At 40.0% G+C, this 22,036-nt stretch overlaps 1 protein-coding gene across 3 annotated transcripts in view; it reads left to right on the top strand.

Moving 5' to 3' along the window:
- Positions 1-22,036, top strand: part of nol4lb (nucleolar protein 4-like b) — a 148,675-nt gene that overhangs the window by 51,543 nt on the left and 75,096 nt on the right. For all 3 annotated transcript variants that reach the window (XM_055652671.1, XM_055652670.1, XM_055652672.1), the window contains one exon: positions 8,293-8,434. In XM_055652671.1, coding sequence (XP_055508646.1) covers positions 8,293-8,434 — 142 coding nt within the window. The remainder of the gene's footprint in view (positions 1-8,292; positions 8,435-22,036) is intronic.

Raw genomic sequence — 22,036 nt, 5'->3', positions numbered from 1 at the left:
TTTCCAGCTTTTTTATAAAATTAAAGACATAACAGTGGTTATGTCTTTAATACGAATTTTCTTTTATTTCCATATATGTCAGTTAAATCATTCGTAGTTTGATTTAATAAAATACACGAGCGGTACATATTCGTTTTATATTCATTCTCTTCCCTCTCGTCCGTTGTATTTAGAGTGAAGTCAGTCAGTGCGCCTATTTAATCGTCTTTACATTTCATTATTGTCAATGTAAAAAGCCGGTCTTTGCAAGGGTCGCGAACGATTGCATTTTAAATGTTATCCCCGAATATCCTTAAAAAGTTAGTTTCCATTAGTAATTCCACCGCGTTTACAGAAAAGGAAAAGGTACAAATCGATGAAACTGCTGCAGCCTCATCAATCCATCATTAAATATTCTTTTTGCAAATTGATTTTTCTCTGCTGGGGTTTCCAAATTGAGCCTCTCCCAAGATTTTGTTAAATATATTGGCTGTGTGATACTGTACAACTTTTTTCAGTGAGTAAGCAGAAAGTACGGTACTGTATTTCATACTTGAAACACTATATTTTATGGTATGTTATAAGAATGCAGAATTGACATTTTTTGGATGTTTCTGACAGATTTAATAATGCATCGTAAATGGGTTTTGTTTTGGATAGATTAGTTCACAGTGTCAGTTGAAAATGTGTATAAAAAGCAAATAAGAATAGCAGTTCATATTTACAAAATCCATTCGCAATATGAAACTATAAAATGCATTCCTCTTATATTGGAATAGTTTCAGTGAAAACTGCATCTTTGAAACTTTTGAGACTTTTAAAGTTTGCTTTCACATATGCAGGATATTGTGAGCTATATAGGCTATAAACAGAAAATGGGGAGTATTTGAAAATGCATTGGATTTGTGGTTTATCGGTTGTCTTTTGAGATTCCTGGCCAGGTAATTAAAACTACTTGTGAATTATGGAAACTCTTGCTTTTTCCAAGGAACGAAACATAGAGATAGCCCGGTTTATCATAAGTATATGTTATTGAAAAGAAAAATAAGGAAGCATCTGAATTAAAATCTCTTTTGATCATGTTCTCTGTTAGTTATTAATCCAAAGCTTGATAATAATTGTGGGTATCTCTTTATTGTTTTATAATTTAGCTAAAGACCTCAATCTCTTTTGTATTAAATCATCATTTTATTGAATGTCTCAACAAGGGAAGTCTAGTTTAATTTATGATTAAACCAATGTGAAAGGTCAAGACCATTAATGCAAGACATAACCAGATTGAAGCCGAAAAAGAGAGACATTATTACTTGATGTTGCTCACTCTTTGGGTAAATTAAAGTTTGTGGTTGGAAACTAGATTACACAGGGAAGTGAAAGGAGGATGTGTAGGATACTGATTTTTTTTGTGCTTTTTTTAAACTTTTTTTAAGACATTCAATGAATGAAGTTCACAATGGATGTACTTCACCAATGTGGACTTGTCATCACCTATTTATAATAAATCAGTCGGCATCTGTTTTTCATACTAACTGAATTAATTTTCATTTTTGAAAATTCTTAGCTTATGCATGTCTTGCATACCACTGTCAACGCAGTTCTATGCTGTATGCCTGCATCGTCTATAACATTGATATTTGCTCAACAGTTGGACTTGCAGTACAGCAAAGTAAACAATTGCTTCTAAAATGAACCATTTGCCTAACGGGACAGCATAAAGGAAGTTTAACTGGAGTTATCAGAAAAGAAAAGGCAACACAAGCAACTGCAGATGTTGGGATTTTGAGCAAAGGACGAAAGGAACTCAGCAGTTCAGGCAACATCTGTAGAGTAAAGTCACAGAGCATATTTTTGGTCGTGACCCTTTCGAATGAAGGAGTAGGGGGGAGAAAGCTGGAAACAAGAGGTGGGGAGACAAAGGCTGGTAAGTGATAGGTAGATACAGGTGAAGGGGGGGACTGATTAACAGATGGATAGAGTAAGTGACAGGCTGGAGGTGAAAAGGAGACAACAGATGTCAAATAAGGAGAGAAGAGAGGTGAAAAGTAAACCTAGATATGGGTGGATGGGGACAGTGGGGGGAGAAAAGGGTGGGCGGGGTGTAGAAAAAAAACGAGGGGCAAAATGCTGCTTGTGCAGCATCTCTGGGGTCAAGACCCTTTTTCATACCCGAAACGTCACCTATCCACGTTCTCTAGAAATGTTGCCTGACCTGCTGAGTTACCCCAGCAGTTTGTGTCCTTTTGTGTATTAAGCAGCATCTGCTGTTCCTTGTTTCTATAAGGAAATTAGGGATTTGGGGATGAGAGATGAGAAAAGAAAAGGCATTGTATTCCAAAATGTCTTATAACCAAGTATAAACCACTTATTATGTCAAATGCAAGAGTTAATGCATGGAGCAAAAATAGTGTTGGTGTAATGTGGACTGTCAGCTAGGATAATGGAAGGCAGCAGGCTTTCCTTTAGGAATGTTATAGGATTTACCATGTCCACCTGAATGGACTTGGGCATTAGGTCAATTGTACTATGCTGAAACTCAGCATCGGTTGGTTGTCTTTAAATGCCACAATGGACCTTCAATCTACAACTTTACCATTGAAAATGAAAACAATTGAAATTTAGTTTTGATTATTGCTGCATAAATTAATAAAATTCATTGCCCCCTAAAGTGATTTACTTCAACCCCCAGAATAATAGTCTCTAACAATAGTGTGGTTTTGTTTATAATTGTATGGCTTACTGAAACAATAACATATGATAGTATAAAATGTAGAATGTAGCTTTAATTCCTGCTTTGCACAGAATTCCTGCTCTTTGCCATACTGATTTTAAGAAAATATAGTGAAGCGTCTGTATGTTTTGCTATAGAATGTGGGGAATTATCAAACATAGAGTCAGTTTAAAGGCATGTTCATGTACATATCCAATAAGCTGGCTGGAGATTAGCACCGAGGAAGCTTGAAGCAGGCCATCTGCTTGTTCCTGTTACAGGAGGTGAAGGATATGAGAGATCAGAAGGTGGAGGGTTGGCGGGGCGAAGCAGTGAATATAAAATAACTCAACTATTTTGGTTGCTGCCACACTGCACTCTGATTTGATTTCTCCGCCAAAATTGACATGAAAATAGCTACAGCATATCATTAAACTGCTCAATAACTCAAAAAATTGTAATGATTTCAAAAATGTATGTAATGTTAAATGGGAGTAGTACACTAAGCTTAGGGCTGAATTGTAATGAAAGAGTTAAGTACTCTGCTTTTGAACGGCAATCTGCCAAGCAAGCAGTGGAAGGGTGGTTTCCTTTGGCAATCTTGCAATAAAGAATGTGACTGTAAGCTGCAAATGGCTAGCATGTTGTTAATGATTCCCAACAAATTGGGATGTGAGTGTGAGGAAAATGCTTCATTGCTCACAAATGTATTGAAGTTCGCAACTAATAGAACATAGAGCATAGAAAAGTGCACCATAGGAACAGGTCCTTTACCCACAATATCTTTGCTGAACATGCTGCCAAGATAAACTAATTTAATCTTTCTGCACAGAATCCATATCCCTCTATTTCCTGCATGTCTATGTGCAAATTAAAAGCCTCTTAAATGCCATTGTCGTATCTGCCTCCACCACCACCCCTGGCAGCACATTCCAGCCACAAGTTCCAAATAACTTGCCCCACACATCTCCTTTAAACTTTGGTCCTCTCGCCTTAACGCTATACTGCCTAGTCTTTGACATTTCCATCCGGGGAAAATAGTTTTGACTATTTGCCCTCTCTGTGCCGATCATAATTTTGTATACCTCTATCAGGCTCCCCTTGGCATTCTAGTTCTACAACACCATGTATTTTGTCAGAGAAATTCAGTAATATGTCTTTACATAGGGTTTCGGCCCGAAACGTTGCCTATTTCCTTCACTCCATAAATGCTGCTGCACCCGCTGAGTTTCTCCAGCACTTTTGTCTACCTTCAGTAATATGTCGACATGTGGAGGTACATCAGTACAGTGTATTTCCTGCATTAAAATATTCAACGATTGATGCGACTTTATGAAGTTAAGAGTAACTTCAACAGACATAGTATGATGAGCTGATTGAATTTTAAATAGTCACTAATTTTCTCCATTCCGTTGCATGTTCCAAAGTGGAAATTGTTGGAGTTTTTGTTTTCAACAAGATAGTTCATATGCTGGATTCCATTGGAAGCAATATGGAATGTGATGACCTTGATGGGTGTGATAAATATCTGAACTTTGCTGTCGGCTTTGCCCTTGTGCAGCTTAGTGGGTGGCATCGAGCAGATCAAAGTATATTTTCATTAAAAGAAAGAAAAAAAACAGGATGTTGGGAAGATGGGGAGTTGAATACATTTTTTTGGTTGTTTATTTCCCAGATTTTTCTTCCATGGACATTTTGACTTCATACTATCTTCATCTTGGTGGGAAAGGAAAAAAAATCATAAATATGGCATTCTATGTTGTCCTGACACATCATCACAAACTGTGCTTATTTCAGCGCAAGTCATCATATAACCCACTTGTTCTTTTCCTTGTTCTGTCTGATCCAGTTTGGACAAAGGACAAAGGACAAAGGACATTTATATGTCACGTACACCAATTGGTGTAGTGAAATGTGCCTTAGCACTAAAGGCTTTTAAGATTTGTTTTGTTATATCTGAATTGTTGGCTATTAAGATGGACATCATGGTGAGAAAGCAGTTATTGCACATATTTATATAGTTTTATATATTCTTTTAAGGAATATGGCTCAGCAAATCAAATATAATATTGTCATTCTTCTTTACCTTTCCTCTTATTTAAACGAGAAAACATTGGAATCATTTGACTTTCTGTTAATTTATAAACATGAATGTTTTCTCAGCTCCTTTCAAGTAGTATCTATATTTTGTGAAATAAATTCTATTATATATTCAGATTGAGGTTATTGAGTATAGTGTTGAGCCTCTTTAACTGTCGATGCTGAATCTTGAGCAAAACACAAGGTACTGGTGGAACTCAGCGGGTCAGGCAGCATCTGTGGAGTGAATGGATAGGTGATGTTTCAGGTCAGGACCTTTCCTCACTCATATTTACTAAATACATCAATTATGTTATCACTGTGCAATATACTCTTTTGATGAGTGACCTGATAAAAGTGTCAATTTTAAGAGCATCCTGGGAATGATAGCAGAGGTACCATTACCCTTTAAGTTATTGTTTTAAAGAAAGATGTTCCTAAAAAAATGGTGGCTAGCTAAAAATAATGCCTATGAAAGAATGTGTATGAAAGGAGTGGAGCAGTCGGGAAACTATAGGCTATTCAACTTAATATCATTATAAAAAATGTAGAGTCCATATTAAAGAAGAAATAGAATAAACATCAGAAAAATTAGAGCATAATGATTTTTAATTTGGTTTCAAGAAGGGTGATCTTGATTGAGCAACCTTTCTGTGAAGAGGTAACATAGTGAGTAGTGGAGTAATACTGTTGGTGTGATTTATTTAGATTTCCAAGGGGTCTTTGATAACATGCTTCATAATGAATGAATTAATAAGCCTTAGCATATGGTGTCAAGAGACAGTTAATGAAATGGCCAGCTAACTTGCTTCAAGACAAGCAGACAGTAAAGGTAATAACTACTCTGATAGCACAAGCTAGAAAGTAGGATTTTACAAGATCAGTGTTTGGACTCCTATTTATCCACAATTTATATGAATGATTTTGATTTCCATATTTAATAACCCAGGTTCTAAATTTGCGGGTAACTGAATTATAAATGGGGGGGGGGGGGGGGGGCGGTGGTCGGTACTGAACAAATGATAAGACAAACTGCAGAAAGGGAACATAAATGAATTTCAGCACTCGCACTTGTGTGATTGCATTTTGGTGCAAAGATGAAATTAGATTTTATTTGATAAATTAGAATCATGAGGAACAATGGGACTAGGGTAAAAAATACACTAATCGCTATATATCTAGCAATACAAATGGATAAGATGCAAAAGAAACAATCTGGGGACAAGGATTTCATTTTAGAGAGTTATAATTGAAAAATAATGAAGATTCTTGGTTAGCTGATGGTATGAGGTACTGAAGAAGTTTCACAAAAATGCCAAGTTAAACCTTTCAGCAATGAATGAAACATAAAGTGCTGGAGGAACTCAGTAGGCCAGGCAGCATCTTTGGAGGGAACAGACTGGTGACATTGCAGGTCGGGACCCTTCTACAGACTGATTGAGTCAGAGGAAGAAAGCTCAAAGTGGTGGGGGTTGGACAAAGCCTGGCCAAGAAAGAAAACCGTGTCTCTTTTCCAATGGAATAGGAATCTGACCCAGTAGAGATCATTATGAAGGGTTTTGGTAAGAGTAGACAGGAATTCTCTGCCTCAGGCAGTGGAGGCAGTGGGGGCAGGTTCTCTGGATGCTTTCAAGAGAGAGCTAGATAGGGCTCTTAAAAATAGCGGAGTCAGGGGATATGGGGAGAAGGCAGGAACCGGGTACTGATTGGGGATGATCAGCCATGATCACATTGAATGGCGGTGCTGGCACGAAGGGCCGAATGGTCTCCTCCTGCACCTATTGTCTATTGTCTATTGTTTTGGTAAGGGTAGAGGAGTGCTTCAATGTGCAAAAATCAAAATGAATTCAAACAGGGTATTCGGAAGAAACTCATTATCCTAAGATTGGTGAGAGAGTGGAATTCTCTTAATGCCGAGTATTTGGGATGCATGTAAGTGCAGGGATGTAAAATTATGTTAGGGGAAGAACAGAGGGTAATGGTGAGGTAAAGAAATTGTGAGGGAGTTTGTGTGGATTTGAAGCACTGATATGCGCTGGTTGGCCCAAAACTCTTTCTGTGGTGTATATGCTATTTAATTACCATAGCAACCTAATGATAACTACAATACGAATTAAAAGGGTGAATAATTTATATGAAAATTCTTTAAGCCTTTCTAGGCTGCTCTGAGAGAAGGTTGCACTTAGGCCACTAATCTGTGTCATTACTTACACAGCAAAGAAGAATGAGAGGTAACAGCAAACCATTTGGACCATTCGTGTTGCAGCTTGTCACCTGCTTTCAAGATTTGCTGAAAGAGTGGAGCTGCAATAATTTCATTTTTTCTATGTTTTTAGTCTTTATAGATTTGTTTCTTGGAAAATAAATTTGATTTATTTCCTCTGAAATTTACCAGGCTATAAAATATTGAAGAAATGTGATAATTATATATTTTGTTGTTCACCATGCATTGGGGGAATATACTTAAAAGAGATAATAACACACACAAAAATATCTTTCAATCTTTGGATATAACCGGACCAAGCCAATTTCTTTTCCTAAGTGTTGGGATGAAAAACATGTTGGGATGGGGTAACATGGAAGTAGCTGTAGTGTTGCTGCCATACAGCGCCAGAAACCCAGGCTCCATCCTGATTACGGGTGATATCTGCACCGAGTTTGTACGTTCTCCATGTGACCATGTGGGTGTTCCCCAGGTTCTCCAGTTTCCTCCCACACACCCAAGACATGCATGTCTGTAGGTTAATTGGATTTGGTAAAGATTGTAAATGGATCCTGATTTGTAGGATAGTGCTAGTATGCGGGGATTGCTGGTTGGCCTGGACTCAATGTGTCAAAGGGCCTGTTTCTGCACTGTATCTCCAAACTAAACTAAATTAAGAGAAAGATGAAGCTGTACAGACAGAGATGTCCCTCTTATAAATGCACATGATTAATAAATGCAGTCATTCATTGTTCTATTTATTCTGACACATAATATTAAATTTATATGCCTGGATTAAAATACTATAATTTGTCCAATTTGAAGTGCATTTTTGCTTCAGTTAACTGAAGTAAGGGATGCTTGGATTTGTACAGTGTGTTTAACTTTTGAATAATATTTTACCTAAAATCAATCTGGGAGATTCCTACTGACACTCCTCCAGATCATGGAATGAAGTACCCTGTCCAGTTTAAAGAAGCTTTGGTTCATAAAGATGCTCTACCCCAAAATTTCTTTGCACTTTCTGAAATATTTCAGTCCTTCACCTCTCGTCCATCTGAGCGTTTCGGGGGCTTTCTGCTCTTTTGGCGAGCATTTTGTGGCAGGTCTAGTTGTGGCTTTGTTCTACGTACTACTGTGGAATTGCCGAAGAGCAATGTGAATTCATATTCCCAGTAATTATTTCAACCTTATGTTAGAAGCGTATACATTTGCATTTATTGTGCACATTTGGCAATGTCATTACATACTGACAGTATTCAGTGAAATGTAGCTGGACTTAATCAACAGATGTTGGTAATTATGAATACATTTTCTCTTGTAGGATGGAAGTTCAGTGAGCAGTGATGATTTTGATATGAGCAACACCACATGGATTTCAACTGACCAGTTTGTGAATTCCGATATAAGCCCCAGTCAAGAAGAAAAAATGCACAGCCCTCAGAACCTACACAACCAGGAAGATGGTAAGTCTCCTGTCTAAAATGAAAGTCATGCAAGATGGGATTAATGTGGCTGACTTTGTGGCCAGTCAGTTAGTGTGAAAACTTCATTTTGGATGATGTTAAGAAAGAAATATTAAACTGAATCCATCTTTCCTCTTAAGTGGATAAACTCATCTGGAGTATTCTTTTAAAAAGAGAATGGAGATACTTTTCCAGTATCCTGCCTATCAATTATGCATCCAAAAATGTTTCCACGATAATTGACTAGATAATTAGGGAAGAATGAATTTGCATTTACACATCGAGTATCTCAAGTGCTTTACACACAATGAAGTGATGTTGTAACGTTAGGGGATTTATAAGGCAGTTTATAATCAGTCGGCCCCTTCAGACAGATGGGGTGGCATCAGAAAGATGTTGTGGAGGATTAGATGGCAAACATGCAGCAAAGTGATCACTGTGGCAGTGTTGGTGTGGAGGTGTCTGTTGAAGCATTCAGACACATGATCAAAGAGGAGAAAATCCAGCAATAAGAGAACACATAGGATTCGATTCACCAGTTCACAAGTTATAAGACTAGAATTAGGCCATTCTGCCCATCGAGTCTACCCCACCATTCAATCATGGCTGATCTCTACCTCCTAATCCCATTTTCCTGCCTTCTCCCCATAACCCTTGACACCCGTTCTAATCAAAAATGTGTCTATCTCTGTCTTAATAATATCCACTGACTTGTCCTCCACAGCTCTCTGTCACAATGAGTTCCACAGATTAACTACTCTCTGACTAAAGAGGTTCATCCTCAACTCCTTTCTAAAAGAGCACCCTTTATTTTTGAGGCTGGGACTTCTGGTCCTAGTCTCTCCCACCAGTGCAAACATCATTTTCACATCCACTCTATCTATGCTTTTCATTATCCAGTAAGTTTCAATGAGGTCCCCTCTCAGTCGTCTAAACAAGAGCGGGTAGAGGCCCAGAGCTGTCAAACACTCATCATATACTAACCCACTCATTTATGGAATCATTCTTGTAAATCTCCTCTGGACCCGCTTCCTCAGATGTGGAGCCCAAATTTCCGCTCAGTACTCCAAATGCGGCCTGACCAGCACCTCAACATTACGTCTCTGTTTTTGTATTCTAGTCCTCTTGATATAAATGCTAGCATTAAATTTGCGTCCCCTCTACCGATTCGACTTGCAAATTAACATTTTGGGAGTCCTGCACCAGCACTGCCAAGTTCCTTTGCACCTCACTATGCCAAAGATTGAACACCAAATAGGTTACAAAATAACTTATTTCTGGAAAGATGGAGCCACTGTCAGCAGATCAGGTGAAGATAGTCCACTGTAACTGAAGCTAAAGCACTCTGTGACCAATGGCCCCTTTTATTGTGAATGGCCTGGGGTGCTCATGAGCTTCAGATGAACAAAACGCATCGCATCAGTTGTGCATTACATAACCGATGATGCCATTGTACAATTTCCTTGGACTCTACATTTGATCATTGTGTTTGTATGTTGGACCAGGAAAATATGACAGAAGTGGCCAATTTGTACATGGTGGGACCCAAATGTTTATCTCCAATGAGGTTAAAATTAAATTAATTTACATAACAATGCCAAAGAATTTGCAGGCCAATCTTCTCATAATTTAAAATTATTTTTGAAAGATTCTTTTTGAAAAGCATAGAAGTATTTTCAGATATTCAAACATCGTATGGTTGGCTTGTGGTTAAGTTGCTGGAGTCACAGCCGGAGTCACAGCCGGAGTTTAGAACCTTTAATCCTGAGACACTGCTGTCAATTCCACTTTAACAACCATGATCTTGAATGAAAAGAAAACTCATAACAGCACCATTGAGCTAGCAAATAGTGATAAATTGCCACTTGGATCATTAAAGTGTTTCAAGGAAACCTGCCTCCTCACCCTGAGATGCAAATGTGTGACTCCCAAGTCTGTCAATAAGGTTGATGTCAATTGCCCTTGAACTGAGAAGTTTGGGACATACAATAAATTCTGGAATTGCCAGGTTTACCCCTGAATAAATTCTACTACGAGTGTCAAATAAAATGTGAACTATAGACTCTAGACTTTACTTTAGACTTTAGAGATACAGCGTGGAAACAGGCCCTTCAGCCCACCGAGTCCACCCTGACCATCGATCGCCCCATACACTAACTCTATCCTATTCACTAGGAACAATTTACAATTTTACCAAAGCCAATCAACCTACAAACCTACACAGAAAACCATAGGGCGAACATACAAACTCCATAAAGATAGAACCCGTAGACAGGATCGAACCTGGGTCTCTGACACTGTAGGGCAGCAGCTTTACTCTACGCCTTTATGCTGTCCATAGTTTTACTTGTTGCATTCTTCTAATGTCCCTTCAGAAAGTGGACAAAACCATACCTACCTGGTAGTCATAATCACCCATGAGTGTCTTTTTATGGGGAATAAGTCTGAACTCCTGAAGAGAGGTTAGCTTCAGAACTACACACCTGGCAATGAACATTTCATGATATACTTTCTTATCTTATTTGTGAGCCAGTCAGGTCAAGGATATTTGGTGCATTATTGATGCACAGGTGTTCCTTCCTCACCACATCAAGTAACACAGCAAACTGCAGTAACTTGTAGGACGCTTGTTCCTGGGTCAGTATTGTATTTTTGCAAACTATTTACAATTATTTGGTTAAACTCCAGCTGTCTCCATATGTATACTTGGCTTTCCTAAGCTTTTGTTCTTGGCTAGCTCCAGTAGGTGGGTTTATATTGTGGTCGGCAGAGATTGTGTTCCGTATTCAAGCTGCCATTGTGAAATCTTCTCCAGTTAGGTGTCTCATTGATGATGATGATGATCATGATGATGATGATGATGATGATAATAATAAGATAGACAAAAATGCTGGAGAAACTCAGCAGGTGAGGCAGATCTGTGGAGCGAAGGAATAGGTGACGTTTCGGGTCGAGACCCTTCTTCAGAAGGATATCGACCCTGAAACATCACCTATTCCTTCGCTCCAATGATGCTGCCTCACCCGCTGAGTTTCTCCAGCATTTTTGTCTACCTTCGATTTTTCCAGCATCTGCAGTTCTTTCTTAAACATGATAATAATAAGTATCATTTGTCTCGTTAAAAGCAGCTCCCATTTTTTCCTACATTGCAAGTTCCAGGCGTTATCGGTGTATAGCAATGGTATCTTGAATGTTAGTTCCAACTCATTAAAATGGTGATGTGACTTTAATGTTTTTGCCACTAGTCATTGGATGTACAGGTCTGGAAAGATCAGAAGTTAAAAGGGAAGGCAGCAAGGGACAACGGGAGTTAGTCACTTTCAGTTTAATGAGTATCCTGTTTACCCTGGTTTTATTTACCTTCCGGGAAATCTAAAGTGAAATAAAAGTAAGACTTGTAAATGGCATATTTCTTACGTGGTAATGTCAAGCCCCAAAGCCCAGGTAACATCCTGGTGAACCTCTTTTGCAGCCATTCCAACTTAACTACATCTCTTGAACAAAGACCTTGAGTTTTTGATGCGAAGAGGAGGAGGTGGACTGGGCTTTTCCCATTTTATACTTTTTTTCCTACAGTGTTATCAAAGCCACCATGCTATATGCAGCACCGTGGCTTAGGTGAGAATGTCTGATGAAGCCTGTAACTTGCTGGAAGCTGCATTAACTTGATCATTTAATTATAAGGACTTGCTCTGCTTTACATAAATGATACCATTGGCCAGTAAAAACACATTTTTACCAGGGATGTGATTTAGCGGTACAAGTATGAATGCGTGCAGGTGAATCACGAAGGAGTAATCCCTTACCCGTACTTTCTGCTTCTGATCTCCCATCCAGTTGCCAAACACAGGGTTATCTCCAATCCCACATACTCTTTTTCTTTGATAATCTCCTGAGCCGAGCTGCAGCATTCGTCCACACAGACAATATGCCTAAGCCCTTGCCTGTCCACAATGTTACTAACCTTGTCAAATGATTCAACTAGATTAGTCAGACATGATTTACCCTTCACAAAATCCTTTTCAAGTGTGCAGTCATTCTGGCTTTGAGGATAGATTCCTGTAAAATTCCTGCAATTAATCTTAAACTAATAGGTTTATAGTTACATGGGTTATTTGTTTCTTATTCATGTATTTATTACATATTTGTGTGTTATTTGTGTTAATGGGCCTGTTAAGCTTCAGCATGCCGGAATTTCATTGTTCCATAGCCGGCATGTATGACAATTAAACTCTCTTGACTCTTTTTAATAAAGGAATGATATTCCAATCTAATCCAAGAGAGCCTTGGAAAATTAGGATTACAGCAGATTCGAGTTTAATCATTTTATTTAAAAGGCACGCTGAACTCATACTGAAATGTTCTCACTGGTCTTCCATAGATTTACCCATTAATAATTCAGCCAGGTTTTCTGTAGCTAATTTATTTCACATCTCTTACATTTGCCTCTTACTTAAAAGCTTGTTTATTGTTCTCTCACTTCTTCCCAAACCGAAAAAACCCCACATTCAAACAATATTTGCAAAATGCCTTTTTAGTACCCGAGTTTGAAGTGCTCCTGTGGTTGCTCATGACAGCTCATTGGTTTATTCCCCTCCATTGGTTTGAACAGAGGTGAAAGTTTGCATCACCTCAGACCTGCTCTCATAACCAGAAAAGGGTGGAAGATTGTTGCGGGAAAATCAAATCATAGATTCTGATATTTAATTATCGTACTTCATTTCCCTCAGCAAAGAATTCCATCTCATCCAGAATTATCTGCTCTGTGTGTTCCCAGTCTTTTCAGCACATCTTCTTTAATTCCTTAATTGTAATCAAATTTCTGTATTTTCTTTACATTTGCCACGACATTGGTGGCATCCTTTTAGTGTTATATATACTGCAAATGTTTCTGTTAGAAAGAATTGCTTGACTTTTAGACCCAGTCGCTACAGGATGCCAGTGTGAATCTGGTTCAAAAATGAATACATTACATCCGTTGTCAAATAAAAGAGTAGAAATTAGAGGAAGAGAGTGATGTACTGGACATTGAGATGCATTTGGGGGATTTAACTGTGGATAAAACTAGAACCGCTAAAAAAAAATATCCTAAACTATTAAAAGAGACAAGGTGGGATGTAGTGGAAGTGGTAGGTTCCTGGAACGCACTGTCAGGGATGGTAGTGGAAGCAGAGAAGATAATGACATTTGAAAAGCTTTTAGATAGGTGCATGGATATGCAGGGAATGAAGGGATATGTATCACCAACACAGAAGAGATTTTAATTAGGCATCTTGTTTCACACAGATATTGTTTCAATGCTGAGGCCATAACTGAGCAAGTTTTAAGATAAGTTAAACACAAAATGCTGGAGTAACTCAGCAGGACGGGCAGCACCTCTGGTGAAAAGGAATTGGTAACGTTTTGAGACCTGACAGCCGCAGGCATTAGAAGAGGATGTACTTGCCTCAGAGATTGCTAGGTTTTTATGGAGAGCTTTCATCCAGGACTACAGCAAGCCATTATCCCACACCATTTGAGATTGCTGAAGCATTTCCAGCAATTAGATTGGATTGGAATTGACACGATTCAACATCAGTTAAATACAAAGTCAAACTCTACACCTACCGAGGGAGCTTTCAGATTTTGTGATTCAATTAATCATATCCATCCTCATCCCAAAAATCAAACAGTTACAACTTTCCTGGGTTCCCCTGCTGTTGGGAAAGATTGAGAGCTGTTAGTTTGTCCACCTTTTGCTTGTGAAGCTGGCTGCTTGGTGTATGAGAATGGTATACTAATGGTTTGGGGGAGAGCATCAAATCACACGTGCAGTTGTAGAGTCTTAGTGTCTCTACATTCGAAATCGTTTCGCTGATCACCTTCGCTCAGTCCGCCTGATCTCCCGGTTGCTAAACACTTTAATTCTCCTTCCCATTCCCACACTGACCTTTCCGCCCTAGGCCTCCTCCATTGCCATAGTGAGGCTAAACGGAAATTGGAGGAACAGCATCTCATATTTCGCTTGGGCAGTTTACAGCCCAGTGGTATGAATATTGATTTCTCTAACTTCAGGAAGCCCTAGCATTCCCTCTCTCGATCCCTCCCCCACCCAAGTCACACTAGCTTCTCGTTTTCACCCTGCAAACTAACAACGGCCTGTTTCCTTTATCATCATTAATTTTTTGCATATCTTTCATTCATTGTTCTTTATCTCTCTACATCATCGTCTATATCTCTCGTTTCCCTTATCCCTAAACAGTCTGAAGAAGGGTATCGACCCAAAAGGTCGCCCATTCCTTCTCTCCAGAGATGCCGCTGGTCCCGCTGAGTTACTCCAGTTTTCTGTGTCTATGTTCCATTTACATTACACCTTCTATGAAGAACTTGCCCCTTGGGTCTCATTTCAATCATTCAGCCCTCGCCTTAAACCTATGCCCTCTAGTTCAGGACTACACGACCCTGGAGAAAAAGACCACGATCATTCACTTTATCAATGTTTCTGATGAATTGTATACCTCTATCAGATCACCCCTCAGTATCGTACACACCTAGGAATAAAAGTCCCAGCTTACCCAGCCTCTGCTTATAATTCAAGCCGTTGAGTCCAGGTGAACCTTTTCTGTACTCTTTCCAGTTTAATGACATCCTTCCTACAGCAGGATGACCAGAACTGCTGGTAATGCTCTAGTGGTGGTCCCAACAATCTCTTGCACAGTGTAGCATGACGTCCTAACTTCTGTACTCAAACCCTCGCCTTCACCATTCTACCTGTGTTGTCGCTTTGTTTTCTTCCACTGCCAATTTTGTAATCCAACTAGCTGTTTCTTTTGGTCCCAATGAGCCTTTACTGTTCTGATCAATGGGACTTTGTCAAACTTGCTAAACTGCTTGTAGGCATTGTCTAATATGCTATCCTCATTGACCCTTCTTGTAACTTCAGATAGCCCTTGCTTTCTCTCTCCTTCCCCTTTCCAGTTCTCCCACTAGTCTTAATGTCTCCTCCTACATTCTATCTCTGTCCCACCCCCTGCCCTGACATCAGTCTGAAGAAGGGTTGCCCATTCCTTCTCTCCATAGATGCTGCCTCACCTGCTGAGTTACTCCAGCATTTTGTGTCGACCCGCCTTGTAACCTTTGAATATTCAGTCAATTTACTCATGGCACAGCCCTCTCTTTACAAACACGGGCTGACCATCTTTGAAAAAACCGTGCCTGATTGATGAGGCCCTGCAAAAAAACCCATAGGTACTTTATCATTTACTTTTCTAATAAAAATGAAATGGCTGAATATAAAGCTGGGCTTTCATCTTGCCATTTTTGAATACAAGGGTATTTAACATTTTTGAGTTGACATCGAACACTGTTCACTCTATCACAGTTTGTTCTTTGACCCACAATAACTGCACTAAAATGCACTGTGGCTGAATTCCAATTCTTCTTGTAAACTTCACTCATAAAATTTTTATGAGCCAGATGCTCTTGGGGAAAATTATTAACTTCAAGCACTTACACCGTGCAGCAAGAATTGATGCTTTTGGTGTGGAAATCCATTTTGACAATGCAAGCCATCTTGTATTCCTTCTTTCCATTTATTTGATTTTTCATTTGTTGTTTTATTATTAGAAGCAAAGAATCAGAATATAATCAAAATTAATGTTTGCTATTATTGCAAAATATAGTGCCATTTATTCTTTCTGTAAACTTCATAATATCTCCTGTAAGTTTAATTATGAATGGTGCATCAGGGCATGTTTGAAACATAATTCCTCGAGGATGTATTTGGTGTGTCACAGCCAGTATTTGTAAAAACTGTCATAAAGGATGGTTATTCATCTCTAAAAACCTGTGAATGGAATGAAATTTCTAACTGCTTAGATTTTAGAGCTGCCTTATTAAATTTAGAGCAATGGTATAAAGCAAATATTTGTTGTTACTGAATCGTAGTGCTTTGTTATTAATCAGAGTTGTACAGCACAGAAACAGACCCTTCGGCCCAACTTGTCCATGCCAACCTAGATGCCGGTCTGAGCTAGTTATATTTGCCCCTGTTTTGCCCATACCCCTCTAAGCTTTTCCTATCCCTGTACCTGTCCAAATCTAATGCACCTGCCGCTTCCTCTAACAGCACATTCCACATACCCCACCATATTCTGCATGACAACGTTGTCCCTCGGGTTCCTATAAATCTTTCCCCCTTCACCTTAAACATATGCCCTCTTGATTCCCCTACACTGGGGAAACAACACTGTACATTCACTTTTATCTATTCCCCTCATGGGATCACCACCTCACTGAGATCACCCCTTGGTCTGCTGTGCGTCAGGTCCTAGCCTGCCCAACCAGCCCCAACAAATGGATTATAGACTTCCCAGTGTCAGTGACAAAGGGGGACCTTGCACCATGATGGGAAATGGATTGACCCTATCTTTTCCCCTTATAATTATATACACCTTTGTCAAATCGCCCCTCACCCCTGTTCTGTGTTGAGTTTTTCAACAAAGCATACTCTGCGTACAGGAGGAATATTCATATTCATTAATAGATTCCATGTATTGAATGATCTCACTACACCATTGTCTATATCTCTTGTTTCCCTTTTCCTTAACTAGTCTGAAGAAGGGTCTTGACCCGAAACATCACCAATTCGTCCTCTCCAGAGATGCTGCCTGTCCCGCTGAGTTACTCCAGCTTTTTGTGTCCATCTTCAGTTTAAACCAGCATCTGCAGTTCCTTCCTGCACATTTTGTCCGCTCCACTGCAAAATCTCCTCAAGGTTAAAATTCTAAGTAATTTTTTGTTTGACTATATTGTGTAAATTGAACACTCCACTCTCTACTAAACATCAACAGGCGTTCCGATCGGCAGCGGCACCACAGTGGCTCTGCTGCAGTGTGTCCAGGTTGGTGGTTGGTGCGCGATACTTTGGCAGGGGGCAAAGTCCGTTTATCAGTCTTACAGCCTGCGGGAAGAAGCTGAGGAGCATCCTGCTGGTTTTGCAGCTAATGCTCCTGTACCTCTTCCCAGATGGCAGGATGGAGAATATGTGATGCGATGGGTGGTAGGAGTCTTTGATGATAGAGATGGCTCTGCTGATACATCTCTTCCTGTATATGTCCAGCAGGAAAGGGAGTGGAGCACCAACTTCACCCGCTGAGTTTCGCCAGCTTTTTTGTCTACCTAAGATGATGTGGCGTGCTTCTCGCAGATGTGGAGGTCTAATGGAATACTTCTGTCAAAGGACAGATTACATCGTGTGGGAAGCAGATAGGAAGATCAGTATATTGGCCATAAGATGCATGAGCCTGTTTGAATCGTATGGTAATGGAGCAGATATTGCAATCTTCATGTAAATTTGTGGAAGAGCTGGGGAAAGTTGATGGGTTTCCCTCAACATAATCTTGCGATAAGGCAGGCAGACCTCCTATTTCTTGCTCCAGTTTCATCAGACAAGACATTTTTATAGCTGACAAGCATATTGTCAGTGGGCACTTTACTTTTTTGTACCTTTTCACAGAATTCCACCCTTGATAGCAAAAGAGTGTTCATCCTGACACTGGGAGGAAGAAATGGTATTCATTTAAAATAACTGATATAGATATGCAATAGAAGACTCTGTAAATGTCTTTGGGCACCCTCCATCTCTCAACAATCTTCAGGGTAATTGTAAATTAACTTGTGTGCAAATTTAAAAGGTTCCACGTTTCAAAGTTAAACCATTCATTCGGACTTGCTTTTCTAAACATTAACTACAATTGAGATCTTTCCAAAAACAATTAACCAAAAAAAAAAAAAAAAAATTGACTGGAAATGTTATCAAAATGGGTATTTCCTTTGCATGATATTTATTTTTTTAAAGTTGCTCAAGATCCAGGTCATTCAACCACTGTCAAAAGTGATTAACAGTAATTAAAGCCATAGGCCCCACAGAACATTCACAAAATGAACCCAGCTGTTACTGATGTAGGTAGTATCCACGGCAAAGGCTAAAAATAGTTTTCCCTTGAACATGTCAACCCTCGATTCTCTGTCCACTATGACCCCGGATAAATCTGCAAAAGAATAGGAAACGGCCTAAATAAAAATGCTAAGTGCTGCAAACAGTTATAACCCATTAAGTTATAAATCAGACCCATATAATTAGAGTTTTAAGCCTAATTACAAGGTGAAAGTCAGGGAGAAAAGGAAACAAGCTAAAAATGGACGGCCACATTGAGCAATTTGGTTGGAAAATTATTTTAAAGAAAAATTATTAAATGATATCAGCTTGATGCACATAAAAAGATTAAATAAACGTTACAACATCCCAATCTTCAGGATTAGTGATGTGAGGTTTTAACCATGGGACAAGAGCCTTTAAATAAATTGCAGAAACTAAACACTATGAGAAAAATGTTCGAGGACCATTTTGAAAAAGACAATTTCTGTAAAGATAGCTTTTGTTGCTATTATCCTTCAGAAAAGTAGGGAACATACACTGTACTGTATAATTTAAAACAAGACATTTTGGAAACCCTGCCAAACAGCACAAAAGCCTATTTGTTATTTTCAAGGTTGTAAGTGTAATATTTCAATGGCTCATACATTCTTCACAAATACTATCTGGGGAGTGATTGTGAAAGAGGATTTATGTGTCAAAATGATTCTTTCTTCAGTGGCAACAAAGAAAACTGGAATTCTTGAGAGGATTTCTTGTGTAGCAAAGCACCAAAGGATCTACTGAAATACAAATGTTTTAGGGTTTTGTTTTTGGATTAAGGTTCTCTGCTGTTAAAATGTAGCATTGCAGACTTAATCTGTAACCTTGGGGAAGAGGCAATTTGACATTTAATGGATTGAATGGAAGATTTTAGAAATATGTCGTTTAAATATGATAGAAATATTTTAGCCTTCAACAAAAAGAAGTCAAGAGACCACATTCGCCAGTGTAGCTTTTCTATACATTTTACTGATCTCAGCACGCCAACTTCATGCTAACTGTGAATTGTAATGATTGGAGGGTCAAGGCCGTGCTGACCATGCCATTAATTAGCTGGACATTTCAGCTGGCTCCTGTTAAAACTAACAAGTATTTCTTAATACTCTGAGTCTTGACCCGAAACATCACCCATTCCTTCTCTCCAGAGATACTGCTTGTCCCGCTGAGTTACTCCAGTTTTTTGTGGAGTAACCGAAGATAGACACAAAATGCTGGAGTAGAAGGAATGAGTGATATTTCAGACCCGAAACGTCACCCATTCCTTCTATCCAGCGATGCTGCCTGTCCCATGGAGTTACTCCAGCATTTTGCGCCTTTTTTCGGTGTAAACTCAGCATCTGCTGTTCCTTCCTACACAATCATTGAATTGAATTTCCTTTATTGTCATTCAGACCTTTCAGTCTGAACAAAATTTCGTGCCTGCAGTCATACATACAATAATACAATAATAGACAACAGAATAGACAGTAAACACAAATTAATATCCACCACAGTGAGTCCACCAAGCACCTCCTCACTGTGATGGAGGCAAAAATCTTAGGGCTGCAGTCTCTTCCCTCCTCTTCTCCCTCTGCGCTGAGGCGAGACCCCACCGGCGATGGTAAATCAGTCCCGCGGCTCACCGAGCTCCGCGAACGGGCCGGTTCAAACACCGCGGCCCGGGGTGGTCGAAGCTGCCGCCCTCCAGTCCAGCGGACGCAGCTGTTGACGACGTCGTCCACTGGCCCGCGGCCGAACCCCGGACTCAGGCCGCCGCCGCCAGAACGCCGTCTCAGCCACCGGAGCACCGTTCCAGCCCCGAGCCGGGTTACCCTCACGTGAGCGTCTCAGCCCCGCATCAGGCCGCCCTCACGGGAGCGCCGTTTCCCTCGAGCTGGGCCGCCCTCACGGGAGCGTCACAGCCCCTCACGGGAGCGCCGTTCCCGCCCCGAGCTGGGCCGCCCTCACGGGAGCCCTCCTGACAGGCTGCCTCTGGAGCCTCGAGGTCGCCAGCTCTGCCATTAGGCCTCAGCGCAGACGGAGGCAGAGAAGGGGGATACGACAAAAAAGTTGCATTCCCCCAAAGGGAGAGACAGAAAGCCCCGTTTAAGCCCCCCCTCCCCCCCCCCCCCTCTTCCCCCCCCCCCCCCCCCCCCCAAACAAACACAACCTAAAAAAAAACAAAAACCTAGCTGGACAAAACGAAAAAAAAACAACACAAAAAAGTAAAAACAAACAGACTGCAAATCAGGAGGCTTCCTTGCGTTCCTAGCATTAGCATTACAAGCCTTGCGTCCATATATTTCAGACTGTCAATACTCCAGGGACTGCAGACACCAGTCACCCAGATATTCACTAACATGCGCCTTACTCTTTGAAGAAGGGTTCTGACCTGAAATGTTGCTTGTCCATCCACTCTGTGGATGTTGCCTGACCCGCTGAGTTCCCCTAACACTTGGGATTTGCTGAAGATTGCAGTGTCTGCTGTATCTTATGTCGCTGGCTTTGTCCCTGAAAGTTTAGTGCATGCTAACGCTCCTGCCAGAATAGTATCTGAAGTGACATGACCCACAAGTGCCACTGCGCCATCAGTGTCGTTCTGGTTCTCGCAAGGCATCTGTAGCATCCACGTAAAAGATGCCAAAGCTCCAAATTTTGTACAAAAAGATGCATGCTTTTACTGAGTATAAATGAAAACAGGAAAGATTCAATGATTAAACTTATACAAGTTGACAGCTGCCGAGGAAAAAGTCATTGTAACATTTGGGTTTACAAAATGCATGGGCATAATTTAGTATGTGTAGGAAAGAACTGCAAATTCAATTCAATTCAATTTCAATTCAACTTTATTGTCATTGCACAGATACAAGTATAGGTACAACGAAATGCAGTTTAGCGTCTGGTCATAGTCATAGTGCAAGATAGTAGAAGTAGAAAATAAAAATACAGAATAAGCATACAATAGAGTAAAAGAGTACTGGTTAACAATGTGTGGAATGTGGATGGATTAGAAAAAAAACTGGTACATAGGCAAATACTGTAAGACTAAAGATATCTAGCGACAGGGCTCTGAGTTCAGCATTGTAATAGTGTTATTGAAAACGCTGGTTTAAAATCGAAGATAGACACAAAATGATGGAGTAACTCAGCGGGACAGGCAGCATCTCTGGAGAGAAGGAATGGGTGGCGTTTCGGGTCGAGGCCCTTCAGACTGATGTCAGGGGAGTGGGCAGTACATAGATAAGGTAATGTAAAGATAAGGAAGTGTAAGGTGTGAAAACAGAACTAAGGGAATATAGATCAAGGAAATTGCAGAATTTGAGATACCAGTTACCAAGACAGATGTGTACAGCAACTCACTCTTCCCCCGCACAATTAAAGCATGGAATAGTCTTCACCCTACCATAGTTACTCAACCAGACGCAACTAAATTTAAGGTGGCTCTTCTTCTCCAAGAATCCTTTTTTGCTTAAGTCCACTCGCTGCCACCTCCAGTTTAAATTCCATTTGGAATATTTTGGAGGACCAAGAACCAAGAAGATCATTGTTAGTTGGGAGAAGGTAATATAAAAAACATAGAAAATAGGTGCATGAGTAGGCCATTCAATCCTACGAGCCAGCACCGCCATTCAAAATGATCATGGTTGATCATCCAGAATCCATTA

Source organism: Leucoraja erinacea, chromosome 21 (assembly GCF_028641065.1).
Source record: "Leucoraja erinacea ecotype New England chromosome 21, Leri_hhj_1, whole genome shotgun sequence".
NCBI classification, from domain to species: domain Eukaryota; kingdom Metazoa; phylum Chordata; class Chondrichthyes; order Rajiformes; family Rajidae; genus Leucoraja; species Leucoraja erinaceus.
Note: the sequence above shows the minus strand (reverse complement) of the source record. Positions and strands in the feature narration are given on the sequence as shown.